Source organism: Eptatretus burgeri, chromosome 2 (assembly GCF_056783735.1).
Source record: "Eptatretus burgeri isolate ZD-2024b chromosome 2, Ebu_testis_v1, whole genome shotgun sequence".
Classification (NCBI taxonomy): domain Eukaryota; kingdom Metazoa; phylum Chordata; class Myxini; order Myxiniformes; family Myxinidae; genus Eptatretus; species Eptatretus burgeri.
Genome location: NC_140962.1, coordinates 47946626 through 47963823, shown reverse-complemented (window position 1 = coordinate 47963823; position 17198 = coordinate 47946626). Strand labels below are relative to the sequence as shown.

Genomic DNA, 17198 nt, shown 5'->3' with positions numbered 1-17198 from the left:
TGGCAGTGATATTCATGTCTCTGCATGTTGTGAACCAGAGGTCAATAGACATCTGGGTTGGGCTTGGGGAGTCATGGATTCACTGGATCATGGGGTATTGCGCTGTCGGTACCTATGCAGGAGGACGAAGGTCCGAGTCTTCAAGTCCTTGGTGCTTCCAGTCTTGCTCTACGGATGTGAGACTAGGACTCTGACCAAGTATCTGAGAAGAAAACTTAACTCCTTCGGTTCCAGATCTCTTCGGAGAATCCTCAGCCATAGCTGGACAGACTTTGGGTCCAATGAGCAGTTGCTGAGAGAGACTCAAATGAGATTCGTCTGTATGGAAATGTGACTTGATTTCCTGACGCTGATCCTGCTCACCAGATTCTCTCAGCGAGGGAGCCTTAATGAGTAGAGAAGGCAAACGGGATGACCATGTGCCTTGTGGTTGCAGCAAGTTGATCGGCATCTCAAGAAGATGGGGATGGTGGACAAGGCGCTGCTTGGGAGATGGCCAGACGGAGGTCTCTGGAGTACCAATGGAAAGTGGACACAGCGACGCGCTGCTCCGGCGCATGCTCCCATACCTGACCTAACCTAACAACATCATTGTTAAAAAGTAACCCATAAAAACAACTCAAAAAGAATATTATTTAAAACAATTATGTTTCAGTGTTCTCCTTTGAGATATCCTCACTGCACTGGATGCCCCACCTAAATGTTTTCACATCGCTTTCTGTAAAGTTGCCCTTCTTTCTTCAAAACCACCACTTACGTTGCTTCCTGAGAAAATGTTTACTGATATTGTGCACCCAAAAAGGATAGCCAAAAGATGGACGCTGTTGCCAAAAATAGTTAAAAAGTTAGCATGTGGTGGCAAGGAAAGTTGCCTAAATTGTCATTTTCACTGTTAGACACCACCAGTTTGCTATTAACAGATGCAAATTTCCTTTCGTAAAGTAGATATTGGAGACTGAAAATAAATAAAAAACTGCTTAATCTGGCAGGATGGCTTGTTTTGGGATTCCCATCTGAGCACATAATTCGTGTTTATATTCTGTGTACTATGTTGAGTTGTACAATGTCTCATAATATCCTCATCATACATGTCTAATAATGCCCTCATACAGCATGCGATAGATGTGCAAGCTCTTCCATGAGCCATAATCACTTAGAAAAAAAAACAAATCTCTATGCAGATCACAAGAACCTCATTACGGAAACTATGTGCAACGACTACTTCCAGAATTCATCAATACCAATGCTTCACTCTCCCCTCACCAATCATCCTGATCACTGAGATGAAAATTTTTTTAAAAGGTCAATGTCATACCTCCAGCCCGTATTTCGCATCCACCACAGTGATGACACCTGTGGAAACAGAAGTTGAAGCATTAATAAATTCAGTCCTAATCTGTGAGAAACATTTCCACATGAAGAGTGGATGAGCCTCCTTATTTCTGTAAGAGATAATTTGTCAAAGCAACGTGAAACTGAACTTAAAATTCACAATAAACTTGCAAGTAAAATAGTAAGAATTACTAGAATCGATCTCATTATCAAACTTTCACTTTCTGTCCGATATAAAAGGCACGGCAGGATAGCTTGAAGATATGCTCATTTGGCTTTGAGCCGTCTATCCTGGGTTCGAATCTCGGCCATGTTATAAACCGTCACCCTCGTGTTTCACATGCAGGGCGATACATCAATGTGTGCACCGTCCATTGGGAAGGACATTAAACTCGAGGACTCATCTGCCAGCACTGGTAATTGGTGGATGTTAAAGACTCCATCGTGGTTCGGAAGGAAACGGCAAATCGGCGAGAATAACCCTTGCCAAGAGTCTGCTATCGGGATAATGATGATGATGATCCTATGCAAAAACTAGAAGGGCACTCGGAAGAGTGCATACCTCCACCACACAATGCCCGATTCCGTAGAACATATCGGGTCCAATAAATTTTTGAAATGTCATGCTATTTATTGTTTTTGGCCCTATCTCTCAATGGTGAAGAATCACTTGAAGAATAAATAAAAAAAATCATTATATCTGGATCGGGATTCGAATCTTCACAAAAAATCTAATCAATCCGTCCGTCTGACATGCCCAACCTGTCCACCAAGTTTCATCCAAATCCATCAACAACTTTTTGAGATATCATCCTATATAGTGGTTTCGCCCGATCTCTCAATGGTGAAGAAAACTTCAACGAGAACTACGTTGTCGATGGCACACCATCGCATATTCCCATGCGCACAGCTTTGTCCCATTAACGCTAGGTGAAATTTTATTGATTTAAAAAGCTATAAGACAATTTTTTTTTAATCGACCCCCATGACCCCAACCCCTCTGGCCCGGCCCCTAGGGGTCATATCAAAAATCCAAAAGTGTTGTGCACTTCCCCATACATATATCTACTATGTCCCAAACTTTCAAGTTCCTATTTCAAACGGTGTAGGAGGAGTTACAGGGTTAGACAGACGGACGTACAGACGTACATACGGACAGACGGACAGACGGACAGACGGCGGAGACAATCACAATATTCCCGCTTTTCTTCGAAAGCGTGGGAATAACAAAATCTAATCAGTTCGTCCTTGTCACACACCCAATCTGCCCAAAAAAAATTTCATCCAAAGCCGTCCAAAAATTTTGACATATCCTGCACACAAACAAACAGACAAATAGCAGACAGAAAGTAGTGAAAACATAACATCCTTCACCTCCATTGGTGGAGGTAATAACAAAATCGACTGACCAATATACTCGAATAATCTTCGAATTTGGAAACTAACAAACAAACAGACAGAAAGGGATGAAAACATAACCTCCTTCCACCTTTGGCGGCAGAGGTAATAAGTATCACTAAGCAATAAATGCAACTTAAGTTCACGACTATCCCATTAATTTATGTGTGGACAGCCATGTCTTCCCTTTGTTAGTCCATAATTGGATGTAAAATATCACTTGCTTCTCACAGCCAATCATGGACGACCAATGGTAAGACATGGCTGCACATTGCACCACTTAAAAATGACGCATGTTTTTCATATAATTAAGCAAAATGAAAAATTCAGTGATGATCCCACATACTAATTCTCAATTTTTTGATATTTATGTTTAGTTTTCCTTTAATACCAAACAATGACCATATGAAAGAGCAACAAATTGATTCAAAGTGAAGCAATATAAAGAACATCGTTGCACCAAAAGTTCAAGATTAGGAAATGCTTTCAAAAGAGGAAAGTAATGATATTCGAAAACTGGAAAGAGAGAAGCTTACCATCCAAGTAAACGTCACTGCCAAGATTCGCATCGACCCAGAAAACTGAAGCAACGGCCACTGAAATCAAACGAAATCCACATCCATAAGGGCACACTATCACCGTCAGAGACATGTGCACTCTGTGCCATCATTCCTGAACATGCTGAAAGTTGGTTATTACAAACGATTACCACTTCATCCCTCTGAAAGCCAATGGCTGAATAATCAACTTGTGTTGCTCAACATACTGAGAATTACAGTTAATAATTTCATGCATAATTACATTTCTTTCGGTGGAATAATTAATTACTTCCAACCAGAGTATTTGAAAAACAGAGCGTGCTGAGTGCAACAATTGGTGCCATTGGTGGTGAAATATAATTCGCAATTTCAACGTCATTGAAAACAACTCAAGTTTCATTTTGACCTCATTGTTGTGGTTCCAGTTTGGAAACTTTTGAAAATTCCGGTTCCAGGTTCCTTCGCAGCCAGACACGATCTTCTCTGCTCTGAGAGCCTGTCTTAGAAAGCTGAGGATACTTGTTCTGGAAGTGTTTGGTTGAACAGGTTTTATTAATTGTTGGTGTGAATTTGTTGACTAAATGTATTTGTGCATCTCGTTGTACGCCTTCGCGCTAGTTTTCGTGCTGGGTTTGCGAATTATTGTCTGGGCCGCATACCTTTGAAGGCCTCTGCCACTGAAGGTGGATGGAGGTTATGTTTTCAGAACTGTTTGTCTGTCTGTGAGCAGGATTTCTCAAAAGGTTGTGAATGGATTTGGACAAAACTTGGTGGGCAGGTTGTGTGTGTGACGAGGACAAATTGATTACATTTTGGTGAGAATCTGGATTCAGATCTGGACTATAATTTTAAAATCTGTAAAAGTGATTCTCCACAATTGAGAGATGGGACCAAAAACGATATATAGCACGATATTTCAAACATTTATGGACAGGTTATGTCAAGACTTGGTGGATGAGTTGGACAGGTGAGAAGAAGAAGCCGATTAGATTTTGGTTCAGGTCCGAATGCAGATCTGGCCTATCAATGGGATACAAAACAAACTGTTTAGCCTTGCGGAGGTATTCACTCCACCGAGTGCCGTTCTAGTTCAGATCTGTAATTGCTGTATTTGTTTCCTCCCCTTCCTCCTTTTCCATTCATTTTTCCCCCTTGCATGTTTGCCCCCACTGCTTCACTGTGTCTATTGCCTTTTTCACATGTGTCACCTCACTCTTCCATGAGCCTCTATTTCATACAAAGGAAACACACAAAAAAAGCATTCATTCAGCCAAACAAGAGAATATGCATAATAATCAATTAAGGCAAGAACATTGTTTGGACTACATTCTTTTAAAGCTATGTGCACACTGTAACAAAAATAATGAGAGCCACCAATTTTGACATTTAATTAAATTTCAGGAAATTCTCCTTCCTTGGGAGATTGAATAATCAAGTGTTAAATGCTTCAATTCATTAACCACACGTCCCACGATGTATCAATCAATCATCTATCCATAAATTAATTATCCAACGACCCATCAATAAATCCACCCACACCAACATTTTCTGATACCAGCTCCCAACAAGTGGGGCCAAAAGTTTGATCAAAGTGGCGCGCAGATTGAGCTGGTTGGCTCCCATCGCCGACCATCGATTTCTGGGCGAATATTTCAAATGCTGTAATAGCTTGGCCCGCCTCGCTTGACACCCTTTTGTAAGCTCTCACTGCCGTTTCCTCCCTCGGATCGATGAGAACGAATCTCCGCAATAAAATTGCGATCGGTCCCGCCGGGACAGCATGCGCCTCCACCGCTCTTGCTGCCCCCACTGTAGGCATCCTCTCTCCTTTTCCTTTCTCACGGTCAATCTCTGACTATCTGTCTACGTGTACATTTCTGTCTTTTCTTTTTCCTTCCTCTCAGATATTCTTTCTCAGAGCACCTGTCTTTTCACTTTTCTTTCACCCCCTCCTCATTCTGATCCATGACACATCACTACCCTCCTGTATTTTTTTCATACATCTCTTTCTCTCTCTCTTCTTTCTTTTCCAACTCCCGTTCCTCATCCAGCCCCCTCTCCTGCCCACACCTCCCCACCCCACCCTTCCCCATCATTTCTTACCCCGCCTGCTCACTGTGGAACGAAGAGCACCCCGATTATGGGAATTAAAACGTTTATTTCTGATTAAAGCCTGCTCTGCCTCCATTAATCCAGCAGAACCTTCCTATTTCACCACGAAATGGGCTCCTATCGACCGAGCGCACCATGCACAGTGCGATTCACAAATTCAGATGAAACGTCTTCTCGACATGCTCTTAACGATTCTCCCCCAAATTACCAAAACACTGCTTTTAAACTTTCTGCTGTCTCTCTTCAATACCAAAGTCAATTTCAAATGGAATAAATCGACGAATGTTACGTGTGATATTCAAATAAACATTTGCTTATCTTTTTCACTTCAAGAAAACAATGACAAGTCATTTCTAAACTATTGCTACAAACTGCATGGACATCACTGTGGTTATGATGAATATCTCCAGAGTAAGAGCAAAGACACAAATTTAAATAAAAGGTAAATCAATAATAACATTTTGAAATCATTACCTCTGCCACCGAAGGTGGAAGGAGGTTATGCTTTCACCTCTGTCTGTCTGTCTCTGTTTGTGTGCAGGATATCTCAAAAGGATCTGGACGGATCCGGATGAAATTTGGTGGGCAGGTTGGGTGTGTGACAAGGACGAACTGATTAGATTTTGGGGAAGATCTGAATCCGAATCTGGACACGAGATTTTTTCAATTTTTAAAGTGATTCTTCACCATTGAAAGGGCCAAAAACGATTTTTAGCATGATATTTCAAAAATATATTGGGCCCGATACGTTCTGTTGATTGCGTGGCAGAGGTATGTTATCGACCGAGTGCCCTTTATTTTTTGCTGTTATTTCAGTAAAATTTCAATCAAATATCATCCAATATATTAATACTGAAGGACCAATTTTGTGCGCCTCCTCGCGGTCGCGTCACGTTTTTCTCGGTACTGTGACCTGGACTGAAAGAAACTTCGTACCTGTAAGAGTGCATCGCACATAGTTGCAATAGTCAACTTTCAACTCTGAAGCAGAATAAACACTTTTCGTTTTACATTCGTTTACATGGCGACGTGCGACGTCACCGCTGAGAGGCGTCAGGACGTCATGACATCATCGGTCATTCGCTGACGTCATTACGTCTGTCGTTGACAGACCGTTACCGCTGAGAGGTGTAATTCCACTCCTCAAAAATAGCGTTTGCCATGTAAAACCCTCTTCTGCACATGCTGACTACCTCAGAATGTGAAGTTGACACAAAAAATGTAACAAGAAACATTGTATCTATATATTAATACTGAAGGACCAATTTTGTGACGTTTTTGTGACGTACAAAGACGTTTGTAGGCATCATTAGGTAAGGCCATAGAGTACATCGACTGGGATCCGGCTCTTACAAGAGCCGCCACTGGTTGTCATATTGGGCTCATGGAACGGAATCCGTCTGTGACGGGGTTTCAGCGAGTTCTTCTTATTAGTGGGGCAGATAACAGCAATTTTTGAGAGGAATCGTGCAAATGATGATACAAGCATCAAATTTGGCACATTTCTTCTCCAGGGGATTCTAATCAAATCTGCCTGATTGGCCATTTGAAAATCCAAATTTTGAAAAAAATAAAAATAAAAACTTCAAAAAAGCCAAGATCACGAATCGATGTTGGATGCTGGCTGAGATTGGTGAATGTTTCAGAAACATCAAAGACGTTCCAAGTCTGCCATGCAGTTTTCTTCCCTTTACCGCGGAAGGCAGACACAACGTCACATCCAGTGAACACATGGAAGTATGGGATCCCTCTAGCTTTCTCAGGCCCTATTGCAGAAACTACCTCATGGACTGGAATCCATCACGCCTTGGCTCCTTGGCCAAAGGCGATCCACATGTTCTAAAGACCTAGTTCCTGTAAGGATGGCAGTAGAGATATTGCTATGACTAGTACGTCCGTGTCATTAGCTTTAATGATAATGGACTTGCTGGCATCCGCCGTTGCATCCCTGGCATGTACAAATATTCGAGTGTCAGCTTCTTCATGACAACATGGAGACACAGCATCCAGTGACTTCCTTGTGTTGCTAATGGCATCTTCTCCTTTTGTGACAATGACTGTGCTTGTCGTCTGTGCTTCACACATCTTTTCCGCAAGGAAGTGAAACAGCTCAGTCTTGTTGCTGTCATCTCGAAGAAAGCTTCTCCAGTTACTTGGGGTCTTACTGGTTCCTGTCACTCTTCTTCTGATTCCTTGCCCCCTTTTCGACCTTGCCTCGGACTTCAGACTTGACTTCTTGAAAACATCAAACACTATGTCCACCCTCTCGTACCTGGCACCATAGGATTCCACCTTTGGGATGATGTCTTCTTTAGCATAGTCATCAAATATCTTTGAAGTGTGTGGAGGTAGGGCATTGATAAGTGCTGAGCCATCAATGATGACTGCATCTCCCCTTGGTTCTCTGTCTGGGATGTTCACTTGCGCTTCAAGAATTTCAGCCAGCTGTGACTTCAAATTTTTTTGAAGTTATTTTTTTTCTTCAAATTTTTCAAAATTTGGATTTTCAAATGGCCAATCAGGCAGATTTGATCAGAAAGCCCTGCAGAACAGAAATGCCAAATTTGATGCTTGTATCATAAGTTGCACGATTTTTCTACTATCTACTATACTATATGAGAAGAGAGGCAGATGGCCCGTCAAGATACCCAAACATCATTTTCACTTGTTACAATACACTCAAATTTGCAAAAGTAGTGGGACAACAAGAAAACATGAAGGGTAATTAATTAACAAATATTTGATTTCCAGCACAATGACACAAACACTTTGTACCAAACTATGATGGATGTCTGGTGTTACGTGACATCATTCCTCCTTCAGACCAAGTGCAATTTCACTGGTGGATTGTGAACTAGGTCCTCGGTCGGAGTTCCTCGACATCCTGGATTGTCAAACCATCGAACGGTGAAACACCCCAGGTAAAAACTGTATGTCCATCAGCGATGAATCGATTCCTTCTTATCCCTTTTGTAGAACCACCTCTCTGCCCTGACACCATATTTTTCCTCTCTTCAGGCCTTCAAGGAGATTATCACCATCATCGACTGTAAGACCCAACAGCTAATTGTGACCTTTTCAACCCTGATTTCTGCTTGCTTGTATGATGTTTGCCTGCTATTCGTTCATTCCTCCTTTCTCTGGTTCTTGGCCCACTTTCTCTTCCCGACGTGATGTTCTGCCATGAATCTTGACGAATGTGGAAAAAAAAATTAATGAACAAGTTAATAAATAAACGATTAAAATAGAAATGGGAACACGAATGGAAACGAGCATTGCTTTTTTTGTTTTTGATAAACCAGAATAGCAGGAGAAACAAGGTCTTTTCAACAGAGAATTACGAAGCAGAAAACGAGAGAAAACTGGGCAACCGGAAAAGGGACATTTAAATATTTATGGACTCATGAAGTGGGAATTCAATTAATTGCTAATCCACTTGACCACACTGAACATGCCCTTACCGGGGTCAGCCAGGCCTGTCGTCTCCAGGAGAATGTAGTCAAATCTCCCCTTTTTCTGCAGAAGGCTCTCAATGGCAAGAAGGCCAGAATCTCTGCCGTGAATAATTGAATGGATTAATTGACTTTTAAAAACTGCATCATCAATAAAGGATCACCCGAAACCCTAAATAAACTGAAATAAAATAAATACATTGCACATCTTAGCTTTTTTATGGCAGAAGAATACAAGACTTTGCAAGGTTTTATCAACTGAAGGTTCACAAGGGAATGCTATAACCACCGTGGGAAGCAACGTAAAGTTGAAGTTTTCGGTGTTAGCCACCGCTCTTATTCTGATGAAGAGCTAACACCCGAAATGTTAGCTTGATTTCGCTTCCCACGGCGGTTAGCATTCCTCAGTAAACCTTCAGTTGACAAAATCTATCATTTAGCTTAGTTATGTTTGGTTTAATGAATTAAAGTAAAATCACCCAAATCACAAAAAAGAGACACTGCTGCCATGTGAAAGGTTTGTACCAAAGAGGAAGTTATGTATCTAAGATGAACAAATCTAACTTCTGATTAAACTCGTACTTTCCATGACTTTAGCCAGACATAGTGCATTCTTTAGGATAATGCATCCTTGATTTCTCTCTGATCTGCCATCTACCTCTGTGATTATGAGTTCACATGATGGTCGTGTAGCAAATAAAAAAAGCTATCCTCGTTTAGGAGGCCTTCATAGGATTCTCCCCATCAGCTGTTCTCCCTTCTTCTTCTTTCGCATGCAGCACAAAACTGGGGGGGTTGGGATTAGCATAATTGGTGGAGGACACAGCTGTGCTGCTGATGCAACGAGCTCCATAGGTTGGGGCAGGAATTTGTAATTTGTTGAGGGTGCCGGCAATAGCTTGCCTTCTTTTCACGAAGGACACCGTAGGATCTTTAACTTTCACAAATAATGCCGGCAGTTGGGACTCCCAGTTTTAAGTCCATCCGAGGAACAACACAACACAACACACATTGATGCCTCGCCCTGCTTGCAAGACACCAAGATGACAGTGTGTCGCTGGGCCAAGATTTGAACACAGGCGAGACGGCTCAGAGGCGAGTGTGCATACCTCCAGGCCATCCTAGCAGCCAGTTATGCTCCCTGTCTCTTGGTCCAAGCAATCTGACACCTGAATCCTTAATGCTGGTTCCTTTATTTCGTTCCTTCTCCATGCAATTGCATATAATTCGAGGTCAAAAAATACTTGTGCAGAAAATGGAATGGAATGGAAAGGAAAGGGGGTGGTGAGAGAATAGGTCTTGCTACAGTTTACATCGACACCAAGTGGAAAAGAGTGAATAAAAAGGAAGAAAATGAATACAATTTTTTCTTCTATCATACCCTGAAAAAGCCTGTTGTTGGCTTAACCGTTAGGTTTGGTGGCTTAATATCTTAGGGTCTTGAATTCAAGCCCCTGTCACTCCTTGGAATTAACACCAGGCAGGTTGATTCAGCCTGCTATCCTTCTGAGGTCAGGAAAATGAGCACCAGCATGCTGGTAACAGGGGACATCGCATCAGCGGCACAGCCGTGCCCCCAGAAAATGATGCAGCCAAGCAGCCACAGGCAGCATACGACTAAATAAAACCCTTAAAAAAGCTACAAAGTATATGGATCAAATGGCCTATGTGACATGAGTGGCGAGATTGGTGCCCAAGACAAATGGTAATGCAGCTTTCTTTAATACGATTCCAGATCATCGATTTACATTCCAGCACAAAGGGTTCAATTCACGAGAACCAGTATGCCTACATGATGGAAAATATTGCAATACCTTTAATCCCACAACATTAATGCAGTTTGGACTGGACAACCAGTTTTACATCATCGAACAAAGGACAGCATGCATGAGCAGCATCACCCGCTGTTGACACTGCACTGAAAGGTGGTTTAGTTGGTTGATTCTCTGAGCGGAATGAAATTCATGACAACACAGCTCAGAGGTGAGCATGTCACCAAATGAGCTATCCTGCCATCCCTACATTCTGTCTGTCCATTCTAATGAGATTTCTATACAAAATAATGTACTGTTGAAAGTGTCCATATTCCTGGTGGCCTTCTCATATCACAAACTCCTGAAAGGGTCCGTCCCCCCGGGTGATCTTCAAGGATCCACAAAGACATCGCAACGTCTTCCAGTTAAATCAGATATTGGTTGGGTCTGCAGTCCACTATCTCTTCGCCCAGATGGTCCACGATGTCTTCGTCTCTGAAGAGAGGACGGTGCTGGCGACTCATTTCTCAACAAACGACTCGATCGCTCTCCTCCATCAATTTATGCCTTCATGCCTTTAGCTATCTTGCCGAACATCTCGGTTATGGTACAACAATTCCGGTCGTGAGGCAATTGCCAGAAAGGATGAATTGTACAAAGGATGAATCAGGGTGGAAAAATAGGAAGTGGTAAAAAGAGCGCTGCGTAGTCCAATTGATATTCCATTTCAATGATAAATAATAACGTGTTAAACTAATGTGCTCGATACTGTAGTAATTGGTCAGTATGAATATACAAGGAATTTGGACCAAGGAGAAGGCCATCTGGCCAATCATGCCTGCACTCCATTAACACCACATAATATACTGCAAAGTTATGGTTAACATTTCATTTACATCTGGCATTTGCATGAAAGGGTTCGCCGCCTTGCAGTTGGCAGTACGTCTGTGATGAGGTTCGGGTTTTGGATGAGGTTATGAGCAGGATTAGAATTAGGGTTATGGTGACAGCTGCTACTTGTGGAATAGGTGAGAAAGGGTAATCCTTGGGGATCGCACTACATTGGTGGTGAGGTTAGCATTAGGGTTAGCACTCAATTTGTACCGTTTGCTTTGTTAAGTAGCAAAGGAGTTGATGTCAAGCCGAATGCAGCGCTGTTGGCTGGTCAGTTCTTGTTGTTTTAAGCCACTTTAATCCTCCGGACAGTGCGATCTCTTCATTCAATTCCACAACAATGGCTATGCTGCACTTCACGTTGGTAAATTTGCTTTCCTGTGAAGCTTCGTGAGACTTTGATTGCAGTGGAATGTGTTGGAGATCTCCTCGGAATTATTTATGTACATCCATTCACCGCTGGAATCTACCAAGTGTGTTACATGCATTCTGCACGCCTGTGTCCTGAATTGGTTGTTAGAAATACGTTATTTTCATCAATTTTGATTTATGTCCATCTGCTGATACAACTCCACTTGCACAACGACTCGAAACGTGGGAATTTGGACATTTAACCTCTTTCCTTTGACTATGAATTTTGGATTTGTGAAATCAATCTCAACATTGAATTTCAGACTTGAAAGGCTGTCTGTCCCTCTAAAGTCCATCCCTCATTCAGTGAGTATTGCGACCTATGCTTATCTTTGACCTTTCCCTCTGGAAAACGATTTTAGTTGTGCCTGTCAGTTAGCGAGGAAGTTTTGAGTTCTGTTTGGCACTGTTTCTTTCAGCAGGTCCTGGTTCTCTCCAGTGCAAATTGACTGGATGAGTTCTGGTAATGGCAATGTGGGTCTGTCAAGTCCAATAACATTGTCTGTAGCATTGTTTATGTTATAAATCGATCATTTTTCTCATGCAAAGAATGTTGTGCTGTATAGTTAAGGGTGGTGCCCGAGATGCTGGCAATATTCTGATTCATGAAAGCTCAAAACAGAAGGGCGCTGTGGGCCACTGATGCGGAAGCAAGATATTAGGTTTAACAAGTCTGGAGACGGCAATGGTTCACGAGCAATGTACACGGTTCGCCTTTTTTATTTTTTGACCTTCGAGGGGACGCCACGGGCAAACTGGCGGGAATCGGGAAAAACGTAAATGATGAAAGTTGTAGTACTCGAAGAGCGCTACTTGCGTACCAACTTTCATTTGAAACGGTTGAAAACCCTAGGAGCTCGATGCCCAATTTGTTGATTTTTTTTGACATTTTCTAAGTTCGTGACCTTGTGACCTTGACCTTGGGACGAAAATGAAAAATGGAGCTCCGTGGGGCTATGCAGGTGCCATTGGGGTAAACAAATACCGAAACCCCTGCCAGATTCGACAAACCCCCTCGGAGAAGATGTAACTTGAAACTGGCTACCCTCTAAAAACACATGTTTTTGGGGCGTGGCTCCGCCCATTATGGGCGCAGCTCGCCCATTCTCAGGAAAACACAACTAGATCATGATACAAACCTCCCACGCAAATTTTATCAAGATGGGATCAAAACCCACGGAGCTATGCTCGGGACAGACAGACAGACAGACAGACACCCATAACGAATATAGTGGTCACTTACTGACTCGTGAACCAATAAGAAACACTACTTGTGGTGGCTTGTACACTCCATTCAATTGGTTATAACCATATACATTTTATTTGAAATGACCATGGTGCTCTGGATTCTGGACAAGGGTAGTTCATTATTGTCGTGGACATTTTATTCTTTAAAAGCAAACCCCCTGAGCACTTACCTGGTAGCGGCTGGATAAGATAACCAGGGAACCACTGGTAGGCATGGATGACCGACAAAATATGTAACGAAGGAGAAAGTAAATGCAGTACCCATCGATTTTTTTTTTAATGCCATGAACAAACTCTGGTACATCACAGGTGATAAAGATTGTGGTCAAGTTTCATTAAAATTACCTTTGTTGGGGGAACCCCCCCCCCTTGAAATCCCCCTAAACCTCAACTTTTTTTATGCCGTGAAAAATCTTTGGTACATCACGGGTGATGAAGGTTATCGTCAAGTTTCATCGAAATTGTGTATCCTTTTGAGAAGAAAGCAAACACCTATTTTGGGGGGCAACCCCCGTACATCCCTCCAGGACCTGATTTTTTAATGCCATGAACAAACTTCGGTACATGCACGGTGATGAACATTGTGGTAAAGTTTCATTGAAACCGTATGCGTCGTTTCAGAGAAGAAGTTGCAAATATATGTGGGCGGACGGACGGATGGACGACGCGCCATCCCATAAGCTCCCCGAAACTATGTTTCAGGTGAGCTAAAAATGGACAGGAAAATTGATGCAACTTCAACTACTTCCTGATACATGTACAGATACATTTCCCATTGATGTGGTAGCACCTTGATTCCATTTGCATTGAAATCCTTGGGATGGGTCCAGCAGCATTTCAGAACATATGCTTTGAGATAATCATTCGTAAGCTGAATTCCACCCAAATGGCGTTAAGCTTATGAAGACATGAAAATCACAAAGTAACAAGTCTGCACAGTATAGCATTCAATTTAGAACTTACAAAGCCATCTCGGTGAGAGTGGTAGTGGTCATGCATGCAATGTGAGGGCGAGTAAAGTCCCACACAGAAACAGCATAAACAAATGGATATCATCTGAGTATTTCTTCTCTGACTTCATTGCATAACAAGTTATATTGTACATTGATGGTTTCCCCAAATTCAAGAAATCCCACATGACTTTATCCATTGAGGTCTCACAGCATGATCGCCTTAAGCTCGAAGGTTGATAGCTGAACCTTGAATTGTTTTTTTGGTGGTGGGGATAACGTACATCTCTACTCGACACAAGCTTGCTTTGTCTCTGATGGTAAATGATGGACCCAGGGCTCTTTGATACGTCACAATGATCTTCCAGAAATAACCTTCTTCTTCTTCTTCCCTCTGATAGTGCTCCAAGAGCTCGGCTGCAAAAGCCATAAAAGTTACCTAACTCGAGCAACATAATTATGCACCACTGTTCCGCAGCAAACGTGGACTTCATTGACCTTCATCTTCGTTTTAACCAGAATTATTTGACAAATGCTTTTGTCACTTCCTGTATAAATTGCTTTGGGTAGAAAATATTATCGCACAAAATTTCACTCATGAACTATCAGTTTTACATGTTCGATAATCAAAAAGTCCATGTACCTTCATACCATGAGGCTAACATATAGTTCAGTACGCATAAGCTGTGCTTCGTTCGCTGCGCTGGGAAAAGAGGGGGCCGGGGGAGGGGTCCATTATTAATTCTTGGTAATCATAATTTTTCGCCAATTTGAATGGTTTCAGAAACACATCTATTTAAATTGCTGAGCGCCAACTGTCGTATATGGAAGTAGAATGCAAGCTGGTACAAACACAAACAAAGAAAAACAGAAAATTAAACCAGGGAGAGAAAGTAAGAGAAAGCAGAAGTGAAATAATCAGCCATTTTACATCATAATTACAGCAGAGTGAATTTCCTCCTTGGATAGAAACTTCATCAAACATTAAGTAGTGAAAACAAAATGAACACAGAACATGAGATGAGACCTCGACAGGTCAGTATCACAAAAATATAGGACAAGTGTAACATATTCATATTTGTATTTTTTTATTTTATTTTAAGGCATCATACAGAGAAAGAGGAAAAAAGTAAGGACAAAAAAAAAGGATGAATGACAGAGGAGGGAAACAGGATAGAAGAAGGAAAAGAAAACAAAATAAGAAAAAAAGAATAAAGGATCAAAAAAATATACAAGTGAGCAATTGTGTGCAGGAAAAGCAAAGTGGAAGCAAGAAAACTTTGCCGTTGGTGCATCTCCCACGGCTATATCATCTCAGTAATGAAATGGGGGCATCCAACGAAGGCTCAGCCGCAAACAAGCCCTTGAGCATCAGCGACCCCCTTGCCCTGCTCCCCCATGCTGCTGTGATCCCTCTGTGATTGAGGTGAGCACCAGGGAGATGGGGGAACCGGGGGCCAGGCTGGGCTCGACACTAGCCAAGATGATGTTGACCCCCCTCTATAAAGGGCCAAGCGAAGGGGGCTAAGGAAAATCAGAAGGGTGCTTTGGGCCACTGATGTGGGGTAATGATCCTTTTCGTGTTGGAAAAGAGAGGCCAGGCTAAGTAATACTTGTCGTGTTTTCCTTATTCCGACATTTTCCGAGCATTGGCATGGCACGCTGTTACAATTCGAGACCGAGCACCAAACGGGGCTTTCAATCCTCAGTTAAACTCTTGCCCAGTAAGTTGAACACACACCAAAAAGATGAATAACAGTCAGAATGCCACTTCACTCTCATCACAGAGCAAGCCAAGCATTGCTATTTTGGCCATAAACTGAAGAAAAAAAAAAACTCTGGGGTGATGTATTTGAAAATGGTAGGTTTAAAATTATTGTCTTTCACTTCATGAAAAAAAAGAGAGAAATATTTGGGAGAAAACCAGTGTGATTTTGTCAAACAAATTCGTTCTCAATCTACAAAAAAATAAACCTTAACCAGAGAGTGACAGCAACGCATTCTCACCTTAGGATACAAGACCTTAATTTTGCGTAAATATTTATTTTGAAAATAATCATGAGATGACGAGTGAAACTTTATGCTGTGTATGTTTAATGATTGTAAAATGAAGTATAGAATTCAACCATCAACACGATATATAGCAAACTGCACCAGGCAGGTGGGTCTTTATCTTATCAAGCACAAAAACTTGCACCACAGCGAGTGGAGCCGCAGATGTGATGGGCTACAAAACAGGACTGGTGCCACAAAATGCGTAACCTCCACCCGTTTCTGCCCGTGGGCAAATAGGAAGTCGTAGGCAATGTGGACAGCCGCCTGGTGCTTAATGCAACATGAATAGTCGATAAACTGGGTCGCGTAGGGCCGGGACGGGAGTGAGAATGGGTCCTGAAGTTTCGTCCACCTCAATTCTATGAGCAGATGTGGGGCTAAAGTGACCATGAAATGACAGCTTGGGGTATGTACAAGTGATGGAGGGGTTGAGAGTGTTGGGATGGGGCAAAAGTAATGAGGGGGTGAGCACTGGAGTGAGGTTGTCTTTGAACCTAAAGCAATATGATACTTATAAACTCCAATGTGGCTTGTAAAGTAGCAAGATGAAATATGTAGACCAATAAATAAGAAATAAATAAGTTCAGATGAGGCAGCTAAAACAAGATTTCATCCGAGCAAGCACATGAATAACCTGAGAACTAAATTAATATCATTACCAGTCGAATTGCTTTAACATGCTTGAAGCAAGATCGCAATGACAAAGTCACCGTCAGCACCTTCAAACTGACACTCACAATACCTTTGAGATATTACGTTTAAAATTCCTACCCTGGCAATTTTAAATGCAATGGTGGAAACGGTGGGGGTATTGGAGGAGAAAAGGAGATCGGAATAACTTGGCAAAAAGTCTTAGCACCCGCAATCATCTTTCACAGTTGAGCCACACAAGGAAAAAAAAGTGACTTCATTTGGCATACATTTACATAATCGGTGGCTGAGGGAGCTATTAAAATAACTGCAGACAAGTGCAAAGCTTAAACAACTTCAGCTCCATGATCCAACATTCAGTTGCACAGATTCCAAACGACATGTTTCTCTTTCCATAGACAA

General features: G+C 42.0%; 1 protein-coding gene across 9 annotated transcripts in view; it reads right to left on the bottom strand.

Annotated features, from left to right (window-relative positions):
• Positions 1-17198, bottom strand: part of LOC147031992 (zinc-regulated GTPase metalloprotein activator 1-like) — a 453248-nt gene that overhangs the window by 361055 nt on the left and 74995 nt on the right. For 7 of the 9 annotated variants that reach the window (XM_085869237.1, XM_085869238.1, XM_085869236.1 and 4 more), the window contains exons 5-7: positions 8843-8934; positions 3267-3326; positions 1316-1353 (exon numbers count right to left, since the gene is read on the bottom strand). In XM_085869237.1, coding sequence (XP_085725363.1) covers positions 1316-1353; positions 3267-3326; positions 8843-8934 — 190 coding nt within the window. The remainder of the gene's footprint in view (positions 1-1315; positions 1354-3266; positions 3327-8842; positions 8935-17198) is intronic. The other 2 variants (XM_085869241.1, XM_085869245.1) reach the window with 1 other exon arrangement.